This window comes from Haemaphysalis longicornis, unplaced genomic scaffold (genome assembly GCF_048455015.1).
Source record: "Haemaphysalis longicornis isolate Haplotype H1 unplaced genomic scaffold, Haemaphysalis longicornis Haplotype H1 scaffold_4, whole genome shotgun sequence".
Classification (NCBI taxonomy): domain Eukaryota; kingdom Metazoa; phylum Arthropoda; class Arachnida; order Ixodida; family Ixodidae; genus Haemaphysalis; species Haemaphysalis longicornis.
The window spans coordinates 150,448,669-150,476,583 of NW_027526361.1; the positions used below are offsets into that span (position 1 = coordinate 150,448,669).

General features: G+C 46.5%; 1 protein-coding gene across 2 annotated transcripts; it reads right to left on the reverse strand.

The window, feature by feature from the left end:
- Window positions 1-570: 570 nt before the first annotated feature.
- LOC144179436 (ubiquitin-ribosomal protein eL40 fusion protein-like) lies at window positions 571-27,818 on the reverse strand. Of its 2 annotated transcripts, XR_013324227.1 has the most exons (7): window positions 27,574-27,818; window positions 23,828-24,035; window positions 21,583-21,642; window positions 20,181-20,447; window positions 13,619-13,705; window positions 3,547-3,819; window positions 571-883 (listed from the first exon to the last, which is right to left on the reverse strand). XR_013324227.1 is itself a non-coding variant. In XM_077707790.1 (6 exons), the coding sequence occupies exons 1-5, from the start codon at window positions 27,613-27,615 to the stop codon at window positions 3,778-3,780; spliced, it is 498 nt and encodes a 165-aa protein (XP_077563916.1). In that variant the 5' UTR covers window positions 27,616-27,814; the 3' UTR covers window positions 571-883; window positions 3,547-3,777. The 2 variants fall into 2 exon arrangements, 1 of the variants encoding a protein (XP_077563916.1); XM_077707790.1 differs by lacking the exon at window positions 23,828-24,035 and having other exon boundaries at window positions 27,574-27,814.
- Window positions 27,819-27,915: the final 97 nt, after the last annotated feature.

Here is a 27,915-nt window from a genome sequence, read left to right on the forward strand (position 1 = left end):
GCCTATGAATTGAAGCCCGAGCCTGGCCCGGGCCTATGACGTGGAGCCCGAGCCCAGCCCAGGCCCGCGGCAATGAGCCCGGGCCCGGCCCGGGCCCGCAGATAATCCCTGTTCGGACGGTCCGGCCGGGCCCGCGAGCCGGGTCGGGCCCGGGCTTTCGGGTCGGCCCGGACCCGTGCAGTGCTCTAACTCGGAACATAGGATGGACAGAAGTTCCGGGCAGGAAATAATTCCGTGAAGTAGTTTGTCCGCAAAATGGGTCCGTCTTACCTCATGAGCGCAGTGTAGCTCATAAAGATGCAATGATGCAAGCGAGTGGGTTTAAATCAGTGCTAGAAAATCCAAATAAAACTATCCCCGCTGTAGTTTCTAAAGTAAGTCCAGTTCTCTTTGAAAGGAACTTGCACATTCTCAAGAGGTTTGCGGAAACAGTTCTCCTGTGTGCCAGGCAAGCCACCGCTCTTCGAGGTCACCGCGACTACTTGTAGTGCGATTCAGGCCTGAATGGTTCAGTGATTATGTTATAGGTGCTAGACGGATCTTCTAATGCGACACAGACAAGCTCAAATGTGTTTTTATAACTTTTATTTTCATTCCTCTTCCTTTTTACTAATCTACATTGTACCATTCTTGGCCATTTGACCTACTTCATTAACCAGTCATCATTTCAATCTTAAGCTCAGATAACAGCCTCCACCGATGCCGTAGGATGCCAGTGTCTTGCGGTCACTAAGTTCGTGTCTGTACCATAGGGCTTGCTTGGCCGCGGGCACTCCTGCCTCTTTCTCGATGCTTTGCTTGACGCTTAGAACGCTGTCGCTTGGAGGCGCTTCTACTGAGATGAGCCTTGAGCCGATGTCGATGTTCAGCTTTACTGCAATGTCTTGCACAAAACAGAAATAATTTGTGTATTCCATTGTATCTATAGGATACTAGAGATATAAAGGGAACTGCTATCACTACTGAATCGCGCCGGGAACAGCGTGCCTGTTTCGCCGACGCTTGTCCTTTGCCGACAGCCCCGACGCAAGCGTACACATATTTAGCAGGCATCAATTAGCAATACAATCCGTCACGGCGGCCAAAGATAGTCCCGAAGCCGCTGAAGACGCATTATCTTTGTACTTTACGAAGCTTATCATAGCGATCGTGTGCTCCGCAAGAAACAGCCAACGAGAAACTTGAAGGAATAAAGGCAATACTGTGTACAGTGAAGGATGGGCGCTTAGCCCGACCAGAAGTGCATTTAGCCTGCATGCATTTATCTAGACTCGCTGTTATTTCTGAAACACGTAATCAAATAAAAAGCTACGTCAAAGAAATCAGAGTCATTGAAAGTGTCCAAGATGTTACACTCGCTCCTTATCGAAGAAAATCCCGTTGCGGCTTGGTAGACTAAAATTCTCATGTTCCGCTTTGAGCTAAACGATTTCCAAAGCCCCGTCTCAGTTGTCCCGCGCCCAAAGCCCCACTCTTCTGGCCCCGTTTACCAAAGCCCCGTGCTTAGAGTCTCCTGATACATTTGCCCCGTGCCAATTGCCCCGCGCCGAAATGTCCGCTCTTTCGTTAGCGCCATAGTCATAATCTAAGCCAATGGTATTCTGTTTGTTTACTTTTTTCTTCGTAATTTTTCTTGTGGGCTTATGAAAGCAGGCCCAAAGACAGGAGAAGAAAACGAAAGAAACGAGAAAAGTTTGACTTACGTTGCTGGCCCGTGTAGTGGTGAATGTTTTCGTTCTCAATGACTTCAGGACTTGCAATTATCAATTTAATTAGTTGTTGGCATGACCTACTTGTAACCATATATCAAGAGCGCATCCTTCCTTTTTTGGTTGGAATAACCTATGCAGGGCAACGTAGTTCATTTGGTGGTGAATATCGTGCTGCATCAACGAGGCTGCGGCCCCGCCGAGGTGACACCCCCCAAGACCTCGAACTGTCACTGTGCACTGCGTGGTTATCGCTTCCGTAGCAGTGCGCTTTAAATCCACCCCACATTGCTAAGGGTGGAACGCATTCCATCGTTGTTATAGTGAAAGGGGGGGGGGGGGGCAGCGAGACGTCACATTTTGATGACCATGCGATTAAAGCGGTTTGAAAGACAGCTCCCTACCTTCCTTTTGCCTTCTACGTTCTGTTTGCTACCCCTATCTCTTTATTGAAATGGTCTTGAAACATTGCCTTACTATTTATGAAGCCTTTTATAAATAGTATAGGGACTCACAAGTGGTGTGAGTCCCTTTCATCAGGAAAAAAAAATATTTTTTTCTCGTATCGCCGCAGCAGAATGGTTCGGGGATACTGACATCAGGGCTTTTTGCACGCGCGCGGGGATTATGGCACGGGGCTATTGTTCCAGGGACATTTGGGACACGTGGCTAACGTCGCGGAGCTTTTGCGACTGGGCTTCTGCGCACGGGCAATCGTTATACACCCGTCCCAATATATTTGCGATAGCTTTCAAGCTGATGTGCGCAACACGATTTTCCATTGAAATTTTACGCTCTGATCTGAAAGCAAGAAGCAACTTGTTGTTTTTTTATCACTTGGGACGCTGGCAGATTTATTTTTTCTTTTTAGACGACTGGTGGCGCATCTTTTGTGTTGAAGCTTGTTTTCGGTGCTGTATTTGTCCGCGTTATCATTGTAGGTCGCTGAAAAAAGAATTGCTAGAGTGGTTTACATGTTTTTACATATTTTGAATACGGAATGTCTTAAGCAAGAAAATCGTTATTGAATCTTTTGGAACGTATTTCCTATTTCGGCCAATTCTGATTGCAGGGTTGTTTTGTAATCGCGCGATTGGAGCAGGAGATTGACGCGGGTCCGGTTAACTTTTGTAAATATTGGAAAGTGATGGAAATAACGCATTCTTAACATTATTTCACCTTATTTCCAAGTGTTGGCGCTAACGCTTTGCTATAGAACCCCTTACAACAAAATCCTACTAGCGATGCGGTTAGTGTTGGCTTGGGTTCCCCAGGACAAATCACAACTCCAGTCGGAAGCCCTGCCCACTGTGACTAAAATCATACATAGTGGATTATATACAGATAATATATAGTGTATTATGTATAAATAATAACGCATTTTGGTGAGGCAGAGGTCATAACGGCGCTGGAACACTCTAAATCATCCGGCTTCTTTTGGTGCAGCCCTTTGTACATTCCAGTCAAAACCAAAAAGGTTTTTTTAATGTGATATTTTTTTCGCGTACAGTATACTGCCTCTAAAAGACAGGGAAGTCTGTTTGCTTATGCTTAACCAAGATGCCCGACAGAAGATGCCACCCCTTGTCCATAATGTGCACGCGAAAGCACACTCGACCTGTGTATGTCCAAGGTTCTTTAACCGTCATGTGTTGCTCATCGCTTTATGACGGTCAACGCCATGGCGAAAGTTATTGCGCACCGCTTCTCCAGTGCTTCCACAAAAAAGCATAAAAACGACGGAAAACGACACACACGAACAAACAACAAAAGCATAAAAATCATAAAAAACGGCACAATAAGCAAACTGCACAACAAACGACAAAAGTAAACTCACCATTGTGTTGAATGCACCTTCGGATCCAACTCCTCCCAGTAATCTTACAATGAGATAAATGCAGCCGCCATTCTTAAGTCCACTGTCCCCAATGGTGCGATGATCGGCTAGTTCCTTTATTGGATTGACGCCTAGAAGAAATAGCTTCATCACATGAGCTGGCACCTTTACTATGTCCTGCAATCTCTCCTTGACGTTTTCCACGGTTTCGCTTGCAACCGCATCCACCAATCAGTGTAGTCCTGCAGCTGTTTTCACCTTCAATATCATGACCTGCATAAAGAAATGCGGACAAAAGACAATCAGTTTTCATCTCACACAATCTGCAGCCCTTTTCCAAGCGTGTTGATTTATTGGCGCCGTATACGCTTAAATAAATATAAGCAGAAACAAGCAGGGGAAGCTGAACACACAAATAAATTTACCTTTATTTTGTGTATTTTTTAAACATGCGTGTTCGGGGTTCTGAGACATCGTTTAACGTTTGCTCGACACAAAAATATTGAAGAAAATTAATTAAATATGCCCCTGGTATTTATCATGCTGGACTAACCGTATGTGATCGAATTTACACTTCTGAGTGAACATATCTACATGCCATCAAAATAAAATAGACTTACTGCCGCGGTCTTTATTTTGAAGTACAAACAAACCTATCATAACCTAAAAAGCGTTCAACAGTGCCTAAGCAAATATCAAACCTACACAAGGCTGGCTAAAACACTGCCCTTGGAAGTACCCATGTGAAAACAAGTTTCACGGCATGTAACGCTGACTTCGTATTTAAACGCTGTTTCATAAAGGCCCTCATTTGGTGATTTAAGAAATTCAGTTGTAAATTTGATTAACCCCACCTTGCAATCTATTAAGGGGTTGCAAACTATTAACAAATAAATAAAGAAATTTATTTATTTATTTATTTATTTATTTATTTATTTATTTATTTATTTATTTATTTATTTATTTATTTATTTATTTATTTATTTATTTATTTGTTATTTATTTATAACGAGATCTTTGAAGGGTGGGTTCCATTTTTGTAGCACGTACATAACATCTGACAGAATTACACATCATAGTCGACGGCAGGTAAAAAGAAAAAAAAGACACTCCACAACAACAACAATCAAATCAAGTGCGAGTCGAATAGAGATGATGAGCTTTGTGAAACAAAGCAGCCCCAGAGAGCACCAACACAGGTTCGATTCTCTCCTCACTGCAGCTTCCAGGAAAGCATCCAAGCAACCCCTCCGCGTTGTCGGCGATTTCAACGCCCCTCACACTTAATGGGGCTATGCTTATACCACTAAAAAAAAAAGGTCGCCTGTTGTGGGAACAAATTCAAAAAGGTAATTTCACTCCGGAATCAGATCCGTATACGGCTACCCGTATGGGTGCGAGTGTGCAGAGGAACACTGCCCCCGATTTAACCCTATCCAAGGATGTCGAACAGCTGCAATGGACCTGCACCGAATACACCTTGGGTAGTGACCACTACATTCTACAATCTGATGTCTCCATCCCCAAGCAGTACACGCCCCCATGCCGGCATACTCACATTACGGATTGGGCAAAGTTCCACCAAATCAGATCCAACCCTCAACTTGCACCACCTCCGGCTGCAAACAACTACACAACTTTGATCAAGCAACTCTTACAAGACACCCAAGCAGCCAGCGCCCGCCTTGACCCGGATATCCCCTCTGACAGAGTCGACTCCCGCCTTCAGCACCTGTGGCAGGCTTACCGCAGCATACAGAAGCGTTGGCTGCGTAACAAGACAAACCGGGTCCTCCGGCCTAAACTTGCTGAACTCGACAACGCCATACAGGAATATACCAAACAGTTGGCCCAAGAACAATGGCATCAAATTTGTGACCAGATGCGTGGAGCGCTCAGTATGCGCAGAACTTTGACCCTGCTACGGCACCTACTCAACCCTGAGAACACACGCACGGCCCAGTCTCGAAAACTACAGAAACTCATGCAGAATACCCCTGGCTCCTTCTCCGAAATCATGACCCAGCTTCGCCCCCTATACATACCGGAAGGACCAAAAACACAACTCCCAGCCTATCGCGGAGAATATAACGACCAACTCGACGCTGACATCACCGAAGCAGAAGTCAGGACGGCTCTTCAAACCATCCAACCCGCTTCAGCTCCCGGTCCCGACTCTGTCAGCAACAAGATGCTCCGCAACCTATATGACGCCTCCGTCACACAAAAAACCGAATACTACAATCACTACTGGCGAAGTGGCACTCTCCCTCCAGAGTGGCGTACAGCAGCAATTTCTTTCATCCCGAAACCCGGCAAACCTGTAGCCCTCGATCAGCTCCGCCCCATCTCGCTTACATCCTGTGTTGGAAAAGTGCTGGAACACGTCATCCTAGCCAGACTTACCCACCACGTAATTCAAACTGAAGCCCTCCCCCAAGAAATGCTCTGATGCAGACCTAAACTCTCTGCTCAAGATCTACTACTACAAGTATCTAACGAAATTATCCAGCCTCCCAGCAAAGTGGACAATGCAGCTGTGCTGGCGCTTGATCTTAAAAAATCTTTCGACATCGTCACTCACGAGGCAATAATGGCCGGCCTCTCAGCCATTTCCCCCGGTTTGAGGGTGTATAACTATGTCAGAGCTTTCCTGAGTGACCGAACAGCCACCAAACGCCTGGGCACACACACTAGCGGCCCATACCATCTGGCCAGCCGAGGTACTCCGCAAGGGGCCGTCCTCTCCCCTATGCTATTCAATCTCGCCCTCCTACCTGCTGCCAAATCTCTCAAACAGATCCCGCACCTTCGTTTTGGCATATACGCGGATGGCATTACACTCTGGGTACCAGGAGGTAATGATGGACATATTGAAAGCACTCTCCAAGCAGGCGCCGATGCGGTCAGCTCTCAGGCAGCCTTGGCCGGACTCACCTGCTCCCCTTCCAAATCCGAGCTGTTAATCCTCCCTCCTCGTAAACGTACTCCTACAAACCCCAAATTGAAATAACGGCACAAGGCCATATACAGTCCCTAATGTCTCCCGCCTCAGAAATCTCGGCCTACTTATTCAGCAGAATCTATCCAATGCTTTCTTCATACTACAACTCGGATCTCATGTCGACCAAATTATAGCACTTCTTCAGCGGGTAGCCAACCGACACCATGGACTAGATTAAAGGGACCGCCTTCGCCTAGTGCACTCCTTTTTTATCAGCCGCCTCCTCTATACTCTGCCATATATACAAGCGTCCAAGGTCGAGCTGAACAAGATCGATGGCCTCATCCGTAAGGTCTCCACGCCGCCCGGCAGATATCCCCTAACGCATCCACGGATCGTCTCCTCCAGCTCGGAGTTTTTAACACCGCCACCGAATTAGTTGAAGCCCATTTATCATCCCAGAGAAATTGCCTAGAACTAACAGAAACGGGCAAGTCCATTCTCGTTACTGAAGGTCTTCCGCTGTCCGAACAAGTTAAAAGTGCCATGCATAATCCACTTGAAATTCGGGAAAACATATTCACAAGGACCCTCCCCGGCACATGCACCCCGTCTACAACTCAGCGCACCGCCAAGCCCGTACACGCGCCTTAGACCGGGAACTGGCAAAATGGCCGGAAGCGGTGTACTGTGATGCGGCGGAATACCGCCATCCCAACGCCTACGCTCTGGTGGTAACGCGAAACTCCGCTTGCACCCCCCTCTGCACGCTTACCATCTTAACTACCTCCCCCACGACTGCGGAGGAAGTGGCCTTTGCGCTGGCCCCCACACAACGTCCAACCCCGCCCAAGGTAGTCACGGACTCCAAGCTTACAAGTTACACGTAATAAAACCACACTTGGGAGCATACACTACTGACTCACACAACAGACACATTGAAGTTACCTTAGCTAGGTTGCGGATACGCCATACACATGCAACACACTCACACCTGCTCACTGGCTCTCCAAGACCCATGTGTAGCAGGTGTGGGGAGGGCCTATCCGTAGTCCACATCTTAATTACATGCAAGGCACTCGACACAACAAGACACAGACACTTCAATGAACTATACAGACAACACATTCCGCAACACCCTTCCTTGTTTTTGGGTGACAATGCCATCGTCTCTGTGCAACGCGTTTTTGAATATTTGTCTGATGTTAACTTTTTAAACCTCATATCCTATCATGCGTAATCAACACTGGCCCTATACACCAGCCATCTCCACTGGTTTTATTTGACTTTACTGTTATTCTGGCTTAGACATTTTAGTAGCCACTGTTTTCTCTTATATAATTTTGCTTGGCGCTCTTTGCCCCAGCTGGCCTTGCGCCAAAAAAAACCAACCATCATCATCATCATCATCATCCAAGCTTGCTCTGCTTCATTTTGTACGGGGGACCATCCCTTCTGAAGCCCTCCGCATCATCTAGAGTAACCCGCCCCAAAAGATGGTGGAGTTAGTGTGGGCCGCGGCTCACACTGGCCTGCCGGGAAACGAACTTGCCCATGCCATTGCCCGCGATCTCACACTCCGGGCTGGTGTGCGCATCGTCCCCCGACATGGCGCGCGCTCCTCCAAAGAACGCCTCATCACGTTCAACGACATCGTGGAGCACTACCAACTATCTCGTCGTACTTTATCCCCCGCCCATTCCTCCCTCACACCTCACCAAACCCTCTATTGGCGACTCCTGCAGACAGACTCCTTCCCATGCAGAGCTCGTCTACACCACATCCACCCCGCTTCATTCCCGTCTCACAACTGTCCCCAATGCGGCCAACGTGCCACTCTGGAACATTCCATGTGGGCTTGCCCTTACGACCCCTTCCCTCAAATCTCCAGCAGCGAGCTATGGAGAGAGGCGTTGGGTAGCTCTAGCCAGGAGATTTAGGAGGCCCTGGTACGCAGAGCTACCGAAGTCGCGGCTGGCCTCCGCTCAGCCGTCACCAACCCTCTGTAACCGTGGCTCAAATAAAAGTTTTCTCTCTCTCTCTCTCTCTCTCTCTGTGTGTGAAACAACATCATTTCCTAGGTCATTCCAGTCTAGAACTATACACGTGAAAAAATAATGTTTAAAACAGTTATTTCGCGGGACAAGTGGTGTAATCTTGATAGCGTGGCGTTTTCTGGTAGCATAACCTGGAGAATAGGATAAAATGTGCGAATTATCTACATGGTAGTGCCCTTTGACTAACTGAAAAAGAAATTTTACGCCGCAGATCCCATTTCTCTCGGAAAGTGATTGGAACCCACTTTTGTTCAGAAGTTCAGTAATGGAGGAGAGACTGCATGAGTTCAATATAAACCGAACTGCTTTTCTTTTGTATTCTTTCTGATTTTTCTATATTATTCCTACTCAATGGTTCCCGAATCATCAGTGCGCAGAATTGTTGCTCAGAGAGGAATGCACTTGACTTCTTGGTCGTGCAGGAGCTTGCCCCAGCGGCTGCTGTCGACGGCGGGGTCTGACTTATCACTTCCCCAGCTCTGCAAGAATTCTTTTGCTTTTGTGTGTGTGTTTGACTCCGGCGTTTGTTGGACAACTTAGTTCCCCCTCTTTCCTTGTCAGCATGCACCGGCTCTGTAGAACGCATCATTGGACCTGTAAGATAATATTTGCGCATGTCGCAAAATTTGTGCCCCCCTTTGACTGTTTCTCTCCGCTCGCCATTTCTCCGGCTGGCCATGTGTTCCGGTGGGAGGTGAGCGAGAGGGCGGCGGCAAACAGGAGCCCCCACCCGCCAAATTCTTCAAAGACGCGCGCCACGAAAACTCGGTAGCCGGACAGTGCAGTGTTCGCGAGCATAAGAAAGTGTTATCTATGCGAAGAAAAGTTTAGTATCTACCTTAATGCAGCCCTGCGGCTAGAAAGGAAAGGTATACAGCTTTCTCAGAAACTTCGGAGTTGAAGAAAAACTCGTCTTCGTCCAGAATTCTTATCCGGACCACCGCATATCTAGGGGAATCGCTCTACCAAAGCCGTTAACCAGAAATTTAGCCGTTTCTAGTGGGAGAGCGAATTGATCAGCTCGAATTGAATGAGAGGTGTTAATCGACCACATTTAGGGGAAATCCCCACCGCGGAGTAAGTTTCTGCGAAGAAAAGTTTACATCCACCCCAATGCAGCCGCACGGCTACAAAGGAAAGTTTTGCAGCTGTCTCAGAAATTTCGCAGTTTAACAAAAATTACTCCTGGTCCAGTATTCTAACCCGGGACCACCGCCTATCCAGGGAAGTCGGTCTAACAACCGAGCTAACCAGGAGGCTAGCCATTCGTAGCGTGAGAGCGAATTGATCAACAACTCTAAGTGAGTTACAGGTGTTAATGACCAGATTTAGGGGATGTTCCCATGGTGGACTAAGGTTCTGCGAAACAAAGTTTGACAACCACCTCAATGCAGCCGAATGGCTACAAAGGAAAGCTACACAGCTGTCTTAGAAACTTCGCAGTTGAAGAGTAATTTCTCCTCGTCCAGGACTCGAACCCGGGAACACCGCCTACCTAGGTCAGCCGTTCTACTAACTTAGCTAACCAGGAGGCTTGCCGTTTTCAGCACGGGAGTGAATTGATAAACTCGAAGTGAATGCTTGCGTTCCGTCATTGCCTCCAGGAGGGACAGCCAGAACTGGCGTGGTAGGGTGGAAGCCAGGCGCTGTGGTGATGATGATGATGATGATGATGTCCTCAAATATTTTGGCACGTACCCACAAGGGGGGATTGGCCAGGGCTAAACTGGTTAAATACGTGGGGACTTCAAAATACTTATTTCCGGAAAGAGGCTGTAAAAGGAAACTTAGTTGTGAATGAAACCCGAATTACCCATTAATCAGCACCGTTTAGCAATTCAAACGACCTGAGGCAGAAAGAAAATTTTGAATGCAAATATATATATCCCTTTTTGCTAACCCCAGCTTTGATACGCCAATAGATAATATAAGTGTTATCGATAAAGTCAACCCCAACCGCTCAATGGGTTTCTTCAAAAACAGTTGTCTAGCTGTTGAGAAACGGCGACAGTCGAGAAAAAAATGTTCGATTGTTTCGGGGACCTCGCACCACACACATAGTTCTGTAGGTGAAAGTTCTGATCTGAACAGATAGAAATTTAGCCTTCGAACCCTGAAGCGCAGCTCGGTGAAGGTCACCTCGCATTGCCGAGAGCCACAAAAATGAACATTCCACCCGAACGTTAAATGTTGGAACTCTTCAAATGATAAAAGTGAATCGGAACGGGTGGTGTCTAAATGCCAATATCGTCTTAATCTCACAGATGCAAATAGAGCCAGATTAGGAATTCCGAATCGAATGGGAACTGTGGCAGCAAGATTAGCTGAATGGTCCGCTTGCTCGTTGCCCCTGATGTCCCTATGGCCAGGTACCCAAGACAAGCGTACCTCCTTCACGTGCCTGGGAACAAAAAATAATATAATAGTGTGCGGTACAATGGAGAGTCCGAAGAGGAAGTTAATGCCGATATAACTGCCATCGAATCAGATAATATGATGATTTTTGATACATGCTGTGGTACTTTGCATAGGGCGAGAGCTATTGCTGAAAATTCGGCCATAAAAATGGGTGTGTAATCCGGGATTCGCAGCAAATAACTCCAATCTAAAGATTGTGAAAAAATACCAAATCCAGCTTTCTCGCCATTTTGAGATGCATCAGTATAAATCACAGAAGAAGCAGGATACTTAGATAAATATTCATTTAGGCGCTATGTCGTGTGCCAGTGGAAAGTTTTGTTTCTTCTTTCCAGTCTTTTAAAGTACAAAGTTTACTTGCTAGAGTGATTGAATTACGTGCGAAAGGTCAAGGCTTCTTCTTTCTTAATTGCGATGTAGTGACCTTGCCATGTAGTGACTAAGAATTAGCTGGGTCGTAGTCGTTCTTTAAATCAAGGCCCCTTTTGCTTGGTATAAAACTGTTTGTTGGCTATTAATTACGAAAACGTTTTTTGCGAATCGATGGGATGGGAAACACCAAAGACAGTGTGGTAAATAGGGCCAAACATCATCTAGGGTTGCTCAGTGGCTTCCCAAGTGGGTTTCGGTTTAGCCATTTCTCACCCCTTCAAGATACGGCGATCAGGTACAGCCCGGAAGGGCGGGCCTTTAAAATGTGCTAACTAGTTCTGCCTACCAGAACTGAACGAAATCGTCAGATGGTTTAGAGATAAATATATAGTCATGGTTCTACGAACGCTGTACTTGCTCTCTGAATAAAACTGAGTTCTATATGTGCCTCGTGTGTTGTCAATACGTCTAGAACAGCAATACATCAGAGTTTGTATGTTTATCTCGACTTCAAAACAGCGATTTTTAGTAAGTCAGGACAAAAGCGAACTGCTGTCTGGGAAGCTCCCGCAAAGCGTCCAGAGGGAAAGCAACCTGTCGTGTGAGCAAGCCTGTAAACAAGCGACCGTGTAATTAGGAATCAAGTCGAAATTAGAGGGGGTCTTTAAATTTTTTTGCTCAATTTTCCTGCGCGTGTGCGGAGATACGTCTACACGATTTTTATTTTCGCTCATCTGTATAACGTAGCGTCAAGCCATGCAATTCGTGGTTAACTCCTGCTTGGTATACCTCACGAGAGAATGCGTTAGAATTAGTTTGGTGAAGTGGGAGGATGTTGGTATGGTACTGTCTTAATTCACATATCATAGTACATTTTATTCTAATAACAAGACATAAAAGTTGTTCGCGCAAATACCATAAATACATGTGTATACTTCCATACCGGTGCACAGTCGTGACCGCGTGGTGATAATTCCCACTGTGGGACTATCAAGGACACACTAAAGAAAAATTAGCCAAATAGCACGCCGTGTCTTAGTAGAATATAAGACATAGCTGATGTCAGAAAAACCTCAACAGGACCTAAATTATTTTCTCCCGCCGGACATAGTCCCCTTTGAAAACTTTGCCTAACAGAGCAGCAAGTACACTAATCAAGCGGGTAGTTCGGTACAATCCCGTAAGTCTACCTGCTGCTATCTCTCGTACAACTGCAATACAAAAATATTGGTTATCTATGACTTATTCCAATCAAAATCCCACTTTTAAGTGCACAGAACCTTAAAGGCTCGGCTTGTCGTCGTAGCTTGTTCGCTGTCACTCTGTTCGATGTCAAACGACTGCCGGACTCAGGCGGCGCAGCGAGATAACGGGCCTAAGTGGAGCCCCACGGCGTACCGTAACGGCGTAACACAGAGGCTTCGAAAACCACGCAGTTTTATAGTCATAATGATTCGAAATTCGTGACCCGCTGGCGCTCGTCATACATCTCTCGGTTGTTTTGAGCAAAGAAACCTGCAGGTGCATTTGAGGCAAAATCTGCGTATATAACTGGCAGCCCCCGCATTCATTTAGCAACGCCCGTTGGGTAGGTTTGTACGATAGTAAGAAAAAAAGAGTGGCTGACAAAAAGGACTCGTTCCAAACTGCGCGGTAAGGCGCCGGCACGTGCGACATGCATGCAAGCAAAAAAAGAACAGTGTTTTATTATTCGGCCCTATGAATTCAGCCCCTGGCATTCGGACCCTGGGTCCGAATTTTATAGGGGCCGGAAGAGCGCCGGAAGAAATCCGGCGGGGTTGATTTCCGTCGGGGTGTCACGCGATTAACGCAGAGCGAAAACGCCACTCAGCCCGCATCACGCGAACACGTTTTGGCTATAATTCGGTTATATCACGTGGACCCCGGCGGATATCTTCCGGCGCCCTCCCGGATGCCTTCCGGCACCCAGTAAAATTTAGTCCCCGCTAGGGCGGTTGCAGGCAGGGCGCGCGCGACCCTTGGGAAGGCGGGAAGTTTGAATAGCATTGGGCAAACCTCCGTTGAATACATCAAGAGAAGAGTGAAACAGGGAGGCAAAAAGTGTGATGGGCGGTAGCATTGAGGGGGTAACGGCGCCGCAGCCCATTATGGTGAATGACTGCTCTGCCCTTCCGGCAGCTTTCATGTTGCGTGGAACGGATTTAAATTGTTTCTTAAAATCACGCTTTTCCTTCGATCGCTTTTCCAACCTCAGCCATATGCTAGGTGCACAAATGACCGCTCATCGAAATTGACTTACAGGCTCGATGGGTCCACTCCCCTCTTCTGTTGGTGGCGGACGTGGTCGAACATAATTGTAAAGGCGGTAACGGGGTCCTTTTTCCACCTGAAAAGACAACGTGTGGAGTGATAAATACGCGGTACATTCGCGGAGTTTATTCATTCCAATTTCCGAAGCTCACATCGTGTGAGCATACGTTGTAGCGTAACAAAAATAAAAACCGGGTAAATATTATCGGCAGGTCACGATTACTCAAGCAGCTTTATTGTGACGTGCAGGGAGGAGTATGTCCATAGCCTTTACAGGTAACGGCTGAGCCATGCCCTAGTCGGTGAAACAGCTTGGCGTGCTTTTTCTGAATACCTGGGGCTAACGGAAAATAACTGGCCACGTCAAGCCGGTGTAGCCATCGATGACGGTTTTCAGGATGGGACCAATGACTTGTCACGGCGAGATGAAGAATGGTAGACAAAAGATCGGTTATGTCCGGCCTTGGTAAGGGCACACATACAACATCTGCGTTTGCAGAAATCTTCTTTGCCTCCTCGTTAGGCCAATCATTACCAGATAGCCTGCTTTGCCCTGGTACCCAGTCAATGTAAAGGGCATTTCCTCGTTGCAGTTCAAACTAGCATAATTCCATTACTTCTGCCACAAGTGCATCACAAGGTCCTCGCCTCGTAACATTATTGAAGAAGTGGAGCTATGGATTTGAGTAACAATACAGGGCCAAGCTTGCGGTAGTTCACGACAGACTTAACGAATCGCCTCCCAGATGGCAACTGACTCAGTATCATTGGAGGTTTTTTGTGATCTACTTTCAAGCCTCCGGTAACACACAGGTTTCCGATTTCTGCAGCCGTGGTAGACATGAACTCAGTCACAGAACCATTAAGCAATAGATGTACGGTTCCAGCGTATTTGTGCGCCAAGAACACTATAGTACCAATTGTTTGAGGGCCACTAAGTGCAAGGAAGATTTCTTGACCTTTTGCGGAATGAAAGGTGGATCGATGGCTTTAATAATTACGTACCCACAGAGGGTTCTATGAAACCGCCACTGCTGTGAATCCTCTCAATCGTCATGGAACTATATGTTATAACGTAAGATTGCTGCCGCAAAACTACTTCTCGCGCACTTTGTCGGAAGAGCCCATAATGAATGATGCTCATGCCTTATGAAACATCAGGTAGACTTGAAGGATTTTGCACGAAGACGAGCGTTCTTTGGAATCACAGGTGCCTTGGAAATTGTGCCCACAGTCGAGGTACATCGTAGTTGGCCCAAACATATTCTGAGGGCTTGTGCTTGATGATTCTCTAATGCGCAGTGGGATGTTCGCAAGTTTCAAATGACTGGCAGGCTGTAACGAAGATATCCCAAAAAAGGGACCGGTATAACCGCAGAACAGCGCCGTCAGATGGGCCCTATTTCATTTCCGCCGCGATGGAAAGAACATGCACAGGGCCTTCAAATTTAGTCTTTATTTCTCAGGTAAACAAACTGACGAGTAAAGACAGTCAAACTGTTGCAGCAGAGGCAGCTCCCAGGTCTCAGGAAGAGCGCGTGCCAGAGCACCTCCAAGCGCCCTCCTCTTCTTCCTCGCCTTAAACATGTGTGGGTGAATACCAAGATGGCTTCAGTGCGGCGAGGCGAGCGAGCAGCAGCGCACACCGTTTTAACGCGATAGCGTTATTAGGCCCATTTCTCTGATTTTGCGCGCCTGCTAGACGTCCGCCATCAGCCGTGCTCCTCAGGCGTCCGCGGATGTACCTTATCGATGCTAACAGGAATCTACTGTTGAGGCATCCAGATACGATGGATAGACCAAACCGGCAGTACAGATAATCGGCAACTCGGTAGGGGAAAGTAGAGCTACGGCCGAGGCGAAAGAAAACATGCGCGATATAAACAGGCACCGCGCCTGCGCCCTGAAGTCCGTCCTCCGCGCCATAGGTTGTCATGCTCGGCAGACAGTCGCCAGCAGTGCCCTCAACTTACGCCATCACTAAAGCGCCTCTCCAAACAACAATAATGCCGAAGCTGGCTAACATTGTGTCGCCTACATAAAAAGGAGGCAAAAGATTAACGTAACGCTCACTAAATCCAAGGAAAACCTAGAATAGAAGCTCCAATAAAATAAGATGTGTCCCAATGAAAATAAAATCTCGTCCTGTATGGCTCCTAATTACAAGAATTTGGAAGTGATTTTTCGAATTATTCGCGGGATTGTCATCCCATAAGCTTTGCCCGGCGAACAATGAATTGCGCCTCGCTGCCAGGTTACAAAAACCTAAAAATAAGTCAGCATGTGATTTCATAAAGTAGTCACGTAAGGATGATGGGCAGGACCTATAGAGCGACGGCGCAGCCGGTCTCACAATCGCCAAAATACCGTACCGGAAATATTTAAAAATTGCGCCGACATTTTAAAAAACAAATTTAACGGAAAAACGAGAATAACAGAAAAACAGACAAAACTTACGTAGGCCCTGATCATGACATCGATATCGGTCAGCCTGCTGTACCAGAAACGTACCCAAATAAGCCTAATATGAACCTTTATAGCAACAGCAAGTAGGGCAGCCCTACCTCTTAATTTTCATGATCACCACGTAGGTCCTAACCTGTGTCTTGTTTCGACTGGGTGGGCCAACCCGAACCGAGCTCCGTCGCCTCCGACATACATGTGGTAGCGTGGTGTAATGCGAGCGGCCAGCCGCTGTTGCAGCCGTGAAGAAGTCCAGAAGCCATAGGCTAACGTAACTGTTTACTTCGTAGCAAGAGGTAAGCCGAAGTCAAAGAACAATGCGCCCACGGGCGAGGTAACAGTACAGAACTCGAGCAGAGTGGCAGCACGGATTCACTGCTCAAACAGGAATGATCTACAGCGCTTGGGCGGCTCGTATTTATACCCAAAAGCGCAACGGTGAAAACAGCGTTCCCTCTATATTTGTGCACACGCTACGAACGTCACCGACACACACAACGCTCGTTCCAGAGTTCGTGAGCAGTCGGTAGCATCGGCGCACGTTGAGACCGAGAGAGAGGGGAGAGAGGAGGACTCCGCTGCGATCGCGGGGCCTCTGTGTCCTTGAAGCGCGCTGAGACATGCCTCGCCGGGCCGGCAACCGTCGAAGTTTGAAACGCGCGGAAAGCGAAGCATCTCACCCGGGCTTTGTCGAGACGTGGAAACATGAGTCACATTATTGGGGCGTGTTTGAAAGGCGCACTAGTGGCTTCGCCGCACAGTCGAGGAGTGATGAAACAAAGCCCGACGGCGGGTCGATTCGTAACAGTCTTATAGCAGCTTGGAACATCTCAGAGAAGGCACTCTTCTCGCTCAAAGGGAGCCAATACGGGGAAAAATGGGACTGGTCATACTATGAAATATATGCAGCATGTGTAGAGAGAAAACGTCTTGACGCCACGATAAATATGCCACCGATCCAGCGGCTCTCCATAAAAGTGCTCCCACTGCCCAAAAATACACACGCAAACCTACACACGGTATTAGCATCAAATTCCGCAGAGAAAAGCTCCAAAACAATGAAAAGGCACTATACGCCAACGCCGCGACGTTCGAATGGAGGAAGGCAGCAATTGTCGTAGTGGACTATCGTCGCAATCGGTGTGTCTTCATTACGCTCCTAGAAACAGAAAAGGCAAAGTGGAAATCCTCTTGGCGATATGCGCCTCGCGGAACTATCATATCGATGCCTTAATGGCGTCACATACGCTCGAAAGGCCATTAGTTTCTTGGCTGCAAGCATAGTTCCCAAACGCTCAAGGAGGGTTCTTAGATCCACGATAATGAAAATTCACATCACATTCAACAAGGGGCAAAATGGTTTGGAAGAGAACGATGCAGCCGAGGAGGAAGATAGAGACTAAACTTCTCTATTAGCAAAAAAAATCGTGGAGTGGTGTCCTGATTTTAGGACACCATTTGTGGTGCCAGCTGCGACGGCCCTTTCCACAAATCAAAGCTGGTCGTCTGGACTGGAACTGGACCGCAGGCTCTCCCACTGCTCATGAGGCGGACGAGGAATTCTGTCTAAGGTGGGGTTTTATGGCACTCCCACCATAATGTAGAGCATGCCAGGTTCGAAACAAATCTGACACAGCGGAGTACTGGGTCGGGTACATTGGGCGCAATTTCGTCAAGTGGGGAAACGTATCCGTTTGAAGCAGGCGAAGTATTCTCTCACGGGCTTTTGTTAAGGATTCGTGGGCCGGGGGGTAACCCCTGCGGTCGAGCCTTTAATGCTGAGTAATCTCGTAGAAGATGAGCAGCGGGCTCGCAGCCTCTATCCCTCGTGGTGCTCGGTGGGTTAGCTCCGGGGCAGTATTATGGACGGTGTCATTGCCCTGGAGAATCGAATGGGCTGGAGTCCAGAGAATTTTGCCTCTTCGGTGAATCGGACGTTCAAGAATGTTTAAGGCGGATTTGGAAATGAGTATAGACCGCGTGGTCCCTTGACAAAGAATCCTACACTTCCTCTCATAAAAATATTGACAATGGCTACTCACCTTCCGCCTAGGAACACCATTCTGCCCCGTCTCACACGGGGATTTCAACGCTGAAGAATCGCAAACCTTACGATACAAATTAACACGTATATTCACAGGTCTAGGTGAGCGAAGGTGTTAAATAGGAAACGTGCGACATTAATCCTATACTGCGCTGAATAGGGGGAAGCAACCGCTCTGTTTACGCAACCAGGCCATATCGAAGTGTACGCTCACAGATGAACAACTTAAACATTGCGTATTACCCACACATCGACACATACGAAGCTGTCCTGGCGAGGTTGACCCCTCAAAATCAGCATGACCTGATGCTGGGGCCCTGGACTTCGGGTTCTACCCTTATAGTATACCTTCGCTTTACCCCTCATTCCTAACTTCCATAAATGTTACACAAAAAAAAGTCTCTGTCGCTCTTTCTAACTCTCTCTCTCGAGAGAGCATAAACACTTCTAAACACTGACGTTGTCATCATCTTGCTCAAACTGGCGAACACGCAACCAAAACCTTTCAGGCCCACGTCTTAAGCAACAAAATCGCAAATGGCTTCTGGCTTCTCTGCGCTGCAGTGATCAAAAATCGTTGCAACTACTCTAGCTGTCGTCGCTGAACTGCAGTTCTTGGAAAGCATAAACGGTACATGCACGAACTCCAATTCAGGACGCTCCCTCCACGGCGAAGTAAAGCTATCGCGTCATACATCTTAAGGCCTAAACGCAGATGTCACCTGCAAGTTTTGTCTTTCAGTTAAAACATTAACGACTGAATGGCGGAAGCGCTTCCGAATATGATAAAGATGTCACACACTTCAACGATGTCAAGAACGCAAGCGAAAGAGGTCGACCTAAGCGCGGGCCAACTTTAATGCAGCTACGAGAGAGACAGCTTTGTCTTAGTTATTTGAAATGTGAACGGCTTCTTTGAATTATGCTGAAGACCATTATAGCGTGTGAGCGACATAATTATATAAAATGGGTGAAATAAGGCAATAAATACGACACTTTGTTTTATTTAGGGTCCTAAAATATACATTATTATATTTTCTTTGGATGACGATTTGGTTTACACGCGAGAAGAGTACGAGCAGTGACGCGAATGATTCCCCGTCGAAGAAAGATACGTTAATCGTTTAGCTACAAGTGCTCCTGCTTCTTACACTTCGGTAGCGCTCAGCGGGCCCGCAGGAGCGGATCAGACCATCAAAAGCGGTCAGCTGAAGCACTCTAATACTGCTATAATTATTCACAGCATACTTATTACAAACAAGCCTTACAACTCGTCAACGCTCATCGCACCCAAATGAGGAATAACGCATCCTGAACATAAAACTCTTAACCTGCCGGTACTATATAATGTATATGGTCTTCGCCTCTTGTCTTTCGTGGGAGCAAAAATATAGAATCACATACAAAACTCTATAAATCATTACCAAATATTTTGCTCTGCGTAAAACGTTACTCTAGTATTCGATATAAACCAGTACCGTTAGTTTGGATGTTGGAATAATTACTGCGAAAACGCACTACACACTGTAAGATGTTGCAATAATTTTTACTTGTATGCCAGCATGTCACATTTCCACCCAGCATTGTATTTTTCAAATTACATTTGTAATGTACCTCCTACTAGCCCTGCAGGCTATGGATGTAGATGCGTCATCAACCTGTTTTGGTGATGTATTTTGATGAATTAAACTAATTTGTTCTGTAAACTGAAGAACGTTCACAAGAGCAGGCAGGACATGAGCTAGTCCTGCTTTCTCCTATGGGAAACCATTTCGCATCAGCCTTTACATAATACATTCCAACCAACTAGCCCAGGAACACTGCCTGTTTAATTAAATAAGCAGACCTGGCTCAAGTGCATAATAACAGTGTTTTACGCCAATTTTTGTTCGGGGTAGTTTATTTCATACATGTGGGACAGTTTAGTGATCAAGGAGGAGCGGTTTCTCCGCAATATTTTATACTGCGTGGACAATCGATTGATGACACGGAATTTGATCAATGTCCGAGTAAAACCGAAAAGAAAACATGAAGATGTCCTCACGATTTCTCCGTAGGTCGGCAGGTCACCACCACACATGCGCAAGATGAGAAGGATTACAGAGAGGTCCGTAACGCCGCTTTCACCAAGGGTAGCGCTGTTCACCAATGTCTCATAATGATGAACGAGATGTATTTGGCCGGACGGAAAGTTGAGTCTCTCCTGCAACGCCTGCTTCAGGTCGAGCACGCTATCTGTGGCGAAGGCTTCCACTACAGTGCTATTGCCATCAAGCAATCGTATAATCAACCGCATCGGCTTCCCCGAGGCCTGCGTGAACAACAGTCATCACATTACTGAGAGCTCGAAAGTTACCCTTCACCGATTCGAATCATAGGAAAAAAATTTTATTTGTGCCGACACTGAGCGGTATACCTCGCTGAAACTAATAATGCGGGCACCAGTTTCAATTTACACAAATTCATCACAATACCCCTTTATATTCCCACACAAATGTTGATAATTTACGAATTGTCCTGTGTTTGGTTTGTTATTTCGATGTCTACTTGTTGACAAAATAAAAACACGGGCTTAAAGATGGCACAATGACGGAAGGATTCTTGGCAGGCGGAGACAGGTGCGCATGTATTAAGCTGATAAAATCTTCCTCATTATGCTTGACGAGAAATTACTGATTGACTGCGGTGACCGGAGCCATGAGGTACGCGCTAGTCGAGGGCTCCGGAATAATTTAAACCTCCTGGGGATCTTTAAGTGCCCACACGGGCGTTTTCGCTTTCGGCGGCAACCAGAATTGCAGCCACCACGGCTGGGATCAAACCCGCGTCCTTGGGCTGAGCAGAACAGCGCTTTAGCCACTGAGCTTTCTTTCCCACTGGTTCTTTCCCACTCACTTGAAATAAGTAACCTCAATATTTATAAGCAAGTGCCCTTTCCGCCCTTCGTGCAAGTCCCAGGTAAGAAGAATAAGCGTCATAGCTGTGACTACTCCAATAGCGTTTGTCAATTTGCAAGGCTTCAGAGGGTTTGTATAAAATGGTAAGTTTAGTTGGCACGAAATGGTCTCAAATAAAAACTGTTAGGATGACTGTATGGTCCCTTCCTCTTACTACGTGACGCTGAAAGTACGATGAGGGCCGAACATGATTCAGTCAACTTAGCGCTGAATATTATCATGTAAGGAGGTCAAACCGAATATTGCCCAGTCGTTTTTATCTAATACACGATAAAGCTTAAGTTCTGTTGACGAGGTAAGCTTCCTTCACGAAGGCCCACAGTCCAAGTAGCACGTCGTTTGCGGCCATCCCTTCTATAATAAATTTATTCATTCATTCATCTAATACACGCCGACACTAAATATAAACACCAGTACAATGACTAACGGCCGTTGTCAAGGCTGGCTACACTCGCTGGTTACGCTTGTTGATCTCAAGATTTCACTTACTGCTTCTGTATCTGTACCCTGGTGGCTGTCTTCATCGCGGTCACCTGGTAGTGGCTCCGCCTGTGAAGGTAATCAAACAAGCGAACTTTAAATCCATAATTACACTGCACGAACGACCGAAAGTCCATTAAGCCGCAGCCTATGAATCAGTGTCCTTAAATTTAAGCAAGAACGAACAATTGTGATAAATATGTACTTAGCATAGCAGTGGGGAATTCATTTATTTTACATTTCTGCAAGCCTATCGCGCCGAAGCAGCACCAGGGCTATGACCAGCGAGGGGGGCGGAGTGTTTTGAAAGAATTTTGACCGCCCGGGAATCTTCAACGGGGGCCTAAGCATAGACACACGGGGGGGGGGTCTGCTTTTCGGCTCTATCTCAAAAGCAGAACCCACGATCTTGGGCTCAGCACCACGCCATGGCCACTCAGCCATCGCGAAGGGTGAGCAATTCAGTATAGTCAGACAGCATCAGCCGTTGAGGAATACCTAGCAGGTAACCGCATGTCATCGCAACTCATCGAAGTATACCGAGCACAAAGAAATTGCGACATGCTCAGACATTCCTTATACAAGCTTACACGGCGCTCATCAAAAATAAGCGTCTAGGTGGCATCTAGGTTTGGGTCTTAAAATGTACGACATGATTGCGCTACTTCGATACCCAGGGATCGCTTTGGAACAGAGTGGCTGTATTTACGATCTAAACACCAGGAGCACAGAGGGTTAGTGAGCACAGAACGGCAAGCAGCAAGGGTTTTCAATCGCCGTGACTCAGGAGAGGCAGAGGCCATCTGTGCTTCTGTGGCCTAACCTGTCAGCAAGAAAGGTTGCGGCTGCGGGGTGTTGATCCGTTTGAGCGAGAAGGTGCCAGCGTGAGTGGTTCAGAGTGTTAATTCTTGAATGTCTCGGCAAGACTGAACGTTCTGGCTTTTTTTTTTTTTTTGTAAAACAGAGTGAGGAGGGGGGGACTTCTGTTGACGAAATATTTAGGATTTTGTAAAAGAAGGAGAACAGATGGACGGGAGCTCAAGCGTTAAACCTGAAGTCTAGGGCCCCATATGCATCCGCTTCTTCCCTTGCCCTTACAATCAGCTCACGGTAATCATGATATATAGACCTAGTAAAAGCTGCCTCCCATGTCTCCATAGAAGTGGAATATGTAATGTTTCAGGTGTTCTGCCCTAAGAATATCTTGGAAATGGCTTTGTCCGAATTTACCCTAGTTTTAAGGTAATGCCTAACGTTTCTATCCACGCCGACGTATATTGGTAGATACAGAGTATGAGACTCTTCGGCATGGGGCACTGTGGCGGGCCAGGGGAAACTCGTGTTACTAGGCGTAGGGTGAGGAGCCGTTATTAATGTTTTAGGGGTGCAGCACCTTAGGGGCTCGGGCTGTCGGCGTCTCCTGTCGTCGTCGTCGTCTTCGTCGTATCTCGTCTCATGTATACTAACACACCGGGACATTTTGTTTTCTAACGCCAGCCGCTTGAACATACCGCGCCCTAAAACAACACACCGGTATACTCGTTTTCTAACACCTCATGCTAGAACGTTTCACCTTTTTGGGCAAGAAACGCTTACTAAAAGAACACACTGGGACACTCGTTTTCGATCACCTCGTGCTAGAACGCTTCCTGCTTCAAAGAGACGAGACTTCTACAGCAAACTGCATATATCTGTACCCCAACAGTTTCGTCACCGCGGGCAAAAACGCCAGGGCGCCAAGAATACGCCTATACCAAGCAGGCTTCGCCTCTACACAAGTTGGATGTTAGTGTAAATGGCCATTATAATTATACTAATTTTAATTTTTGTGAGAGCGTTGTGCGGTAGTCGTGTCGCAAGAAGCACGGTATGTGAGTTCGCGTGCCTCTTGGTCGTTCCCTCATTTATTTCAACGCTCTTTTGCCCGAGTGTCCAGCTGACGCGTTCTTCATTTTGAACGGCAGGATCTTATGGAAGCATTTAGGTATTCTGCCTGCGGCCAACAGTACAATGCCCTTTGAGCGTCTGTAATGATGTAACGATGTTTCCGCTTCTATTAGATACTTCCGCTAGTCCATTTGCCAAGAGGATGGCTCCAACTACCGCTTTGTTCCTTTATGTAGGAGGGTTATGCTGTCACGAAGTATGCATAGTTAACTACGACAATATCTGCATCGTACTTTCGTACCTCCCGGAGTGTGTGTATATTGCGTTATCAAGATTTCGAAACCGCCTCGAATGAACGTGATCTTGCCTTATTGCATGTCTTGTTCTAGGCTGGATCCATGTTTTTAGTAAAGGAGAGCTTATATGCACAGTTGCTGTGTCGTTGACGTGTCCATGATGGCATCCAGTCGCTTCTTTTCCAACGGAGGGGTCCCTGTGTTCCATACTTCAGCCCGTCACGGTTTGGTTTTTCCGGCCGCTCCCTTGGTCGCAGGAGAGTGGTTACTCTGATTTATCTAAAAGTGTTATAAAGATCCACTTTGAGGACTTTTTAATCATCATCACCATCAACAGCAACAACAGCCTATTTGGGTATACTAAGATACGAAGGCTTGCCCTGTTTGCGCTCACGTCCTGTCCTGCGCTGACTAAGTCAATTCTTTCCCATCGAATCTTCTCACTTCGTCTCTCCGTCGTTCTAATAACCTTCGTCTTCTTTTAGATTCCTCTTTGGTTATCCATTCCGTTACCGTAAAGGTCCAGGGGTTTTCAATTCAGCTCACGGTAAAAATTGCAATGTACAAAGGGGGCTTATGATGCTTTCTTAATAATGAAGATTATTTGATCTTCTTCGGCGCGGCTAAGCTTGTGATAGGGTAGGCTCTGTTATATCCGGCACATCATCAGTGGCTGCATGAGTCTAATCCTTTATTCTCCTAATTCCTGTTAATGTCTTGGTTGAGAACTTTATAATGTTGAAAATTCTGTTTATCGGCGATCGTGAAATCCGCTGTGCAACTGTACTCTAGAGCCACGCCCAGCGTTCTTGCATTATTATTCTATGAGACGACATCGGTATCTGTTTTTAGGGTAGTTTTAACTTCGCCCCACCTTTCCCCCTGATAGCCAAGACCGTCATTTGTGCGCCATCTTACCGAGAATGTGAAAATTTGTAACTATCAGTGGTCAGGCGCTTTGGTGTGATGGCGTCAGTTGGCGTACGGCTGGCGACGTTGCCTGCGAAAATGCTACCACCGACTGGGCATAGCACGGACTTCACTGCGCAGGCATGGGACGTGCAAAAATTCGTATCCTTTCTTTCGTCTCCCCAGTGGTATCATCGCTTTCCTTTCCACTTTGAGTTGCCGCTGCACCACATGCCACATTCAGGCATGCCCTCGTACCTATCTGTCTGCGTCCTAGCTTCCGGGTGGCAGCGATGGTGTATTTCCACGAACGCTTGATGAGCGCGGCTAATAGCGGACTACTAGCACCTACGGAAAAACCAAAAGAAGAACCTAAGGCTATGTTCAGACTATGGACGCAAAAGCCATATCGGGATCTGTGGACGTAAAAAAACAGCGTGTCACGAAGTTTGATTGACTGAGACGTGAAATGACGTCATTCTTTAAAGTTATTACAACAGGTGCGGCAACAGTCTGAACCCAGCCTAAGAAAGTTCCTAAGAAAGAAATTAAATGATGCGCGTAACCTTAACAGGGGAGCATGCACATACATCAAACAAACAAAACAAAAAGCTATATTGGGGGGCTCTGCGTCTTGTTTGGTCCCAATATGTTTGAGTTTTTCTTTGTTTTTGCCAATGGCCTGTATATACAGAAGTATAAGGAATGTGTATGTAATTTTCCCAATTATACATTTTCCGCATACGCAGACTGTCATACGGGTAGTGCTTTTTCGAGATATTTTACGTTGTTTTTCCCTTTATTTTGAGGGGGGTGTCTTCTTTCCGACTTAGTCGTCATTTGTACGTATATAAAATTCACATTTCTTATTTCGTTAATCCCGTTTTACTGATTGTTGAATTTTTAAAGGTAATGGCCTTTCTTAGGCTATCATAACTAAGCCATTTTGTCTCCCTGCCTGTTTGCTTCTCGATTTATCAACCAGCCGAAAGTTAAAAAAAAAAATCCTTGAACAAGTACTTTGTATGGCCAAAGCCTGCGCATACCCTTCTATCTGGTACTATACTTCATTTGTAAACATGTTTAGCAGAAATAAATTATTGAGAATATTTGAGCCAGAAGATCAATACTCGTACGAAATTCAAAATTCAACGCAGCTAGCACTAACAGTTTTGTTTTACTTAAACGGTTATGCTCTCTATTTCTCCAGTGGGAAAGTTTCAAGAAAACACGTTGAGAACAATGTTTGACCTACAAAAAAAACAAAACAAAAATTGGCGCAGCTTCGACGAGTGGTTCACAGCTGAAGAAACAGCAGAGCTGGCGGCCTCTCTGACTTCGCCGGAAACCCGGCGTTTCCGAACTTGCCACTGAAAGTTCTCCACGGCTGATAGGTCTGTATCGTTTTTTTTTTTCCGCAGCCCATCCCATCTCTTTCAAAGACGGCCGAGTTAGCGCGCGCTAGAACCCGCGACACCTGACTTCGCAAAATCGGCGTCAGTTTCGCGACCTTTTTTTGTTTTTCCCAGTTGACGGCCAATCAATTAATCAATCCCAGTTGACGCCCAAACGCGCGTGAAGAGCACGCAAGCGATCACGCCACAAACGCTGGGCAGAGTCACCCAAGGTCGAGCGCATTTAGTATATTGTAAAAAACTCTATGGTCGAGCACGCCGAAGCCGGAAGCGGGGTGCGTCCAAGTCTGTTTGATGACGTAATTCTCGCCGTAAGACGACAAAACGAAACCAAAGAAAAAAACGCAAACGATGTGTAGCTGATAAGAAGGCTGCCGAAGTGACCCGCTCCAAACCAGAAATAAACGAAAGGGCAGAGAAGCAAGTACGATGTAGCAACAAAGAAGTTGTCAGTAACTATTTCCAGGCTTTCGCCTTCGACGCACGCAAGCAGACAAGCACCGAGGAATCTTTCAATTTTTGTTTCGTATTTTCGTTTGTTCTTTCTAGATTGCTTTGATTTCGGCGTAGTTATGTACGGCGGTGTGTCAGACTTACATGTTTTATTTCATTATTTATGTTTCAGTCATTGCAAATAATATTACAAATAAACAATACCACTAATATTACATATAAACATTAATGAATGATACAATAAGGCCATTCCATGCCAGGCGTCCCATGCAGTGCACTCGACCATGTCCGCTTAAACAATCAAAATTCATCGTCGGTCACTTCACTACACTATTCATTTTGACGAAGAATTTTAGGATGAAAAATATTTTTATCTCTATCAGGGAAGGTTTAATGTCGTGGCTGTGAACAAAATCTAACTTGCGAAAGGTATTCGCCAAAATAAAAAATAATATACGGACTGCGGTAAAAAAAAAACTTCTGTTCGTGGAAAAAGAAATTGGTTTATTTGCTATTAATAACGTATTCCCAGCTGTTAGTGTGTCTCAAAATGTGCTTTGCAGGGAAGAAATGCGGTGTTTCTCGGTACGAAAGTTAAACATTTTTTACACCTGTTACAACTTTTTCAGAGACAATGCAGATGAATAGTTTGTTCATGTTGTGGACGGTAAAAAATTAATACTGCTCATGTTCAGGCGCGTATCGTTGTGTCTGCCGGTCCATATAAAATACAACCTTGGGCTCCTTTGAAAGTACGTAGAAAGGGTATTTACTTCTGAAAATTTAAACGGAGTACGTTTTGTTTTAGACCACGGCCTCATTCGGCCGTCAGTAAGTTGGTTGTCCCTGTAAGTTACCTATCCCTGTAACTGCTTGCGCCTGGCCAGCCGGCTCCCGCAATCACGATAAACAACCACGTGACACCGTAACGGTAGGATAAAAAACTCCCAAACTGCAGCGCGCGCGCGCCCAATGACAAGATGACACGCTTTGTTTACACGCTGGGCACAAAAAGGTGAATGGTAGAGAAAGCTGCTCACCTTCGTCCTCCCACAAGGAAACGGTATCGCACAATTATCCATGGCAGAATCCGACACACCTGCTTCGTGATGGAACGATGAACTTGACTCTGTTCTGAAGACGCCACCGTGCGTGTTCAGCGAGTTGTGGGCGTCGTTACGGCACGACAAAGGAGATGCGACGGCGTTGCCTCAGCCGCTGCAACTTTTTCCTTGGTTGGTGAGCGCCGACGGTTGAGATAAGGCGGCGCTTCCTGCTCAAACGACGCGCAGCAGCGAAGGCACGCGTGGCAACCGCGCAGGGCGCCCGTGAAAAATAAAAATAAAACAGTCCGAACCGGACTCTTAGTTTTTCTCTCAGGG

Coding starts and splice junctions, on each gene's coding strand:
- LOC144179436 (XM_077707790.1), bottom strand. CDS start 27,615: ATGGATAATTGTGCGATACCGTTTCCTTGTGGGAGGACGAAG. Junction 20,448..21,582: donor AGGGTACAGATACAGAAGCA/GTAAGTGAAATC, acceptor TTGTTCACGCAG/GCCTCGGGGAAGCCGATGCG. Junction 13,706..20,180: donor TGCCGACCTACGGAGAAATC/GTGAGGACATCT, acceptor TTGTCTTTTCAG/GTGGAAAAAGGACCCCGTTA.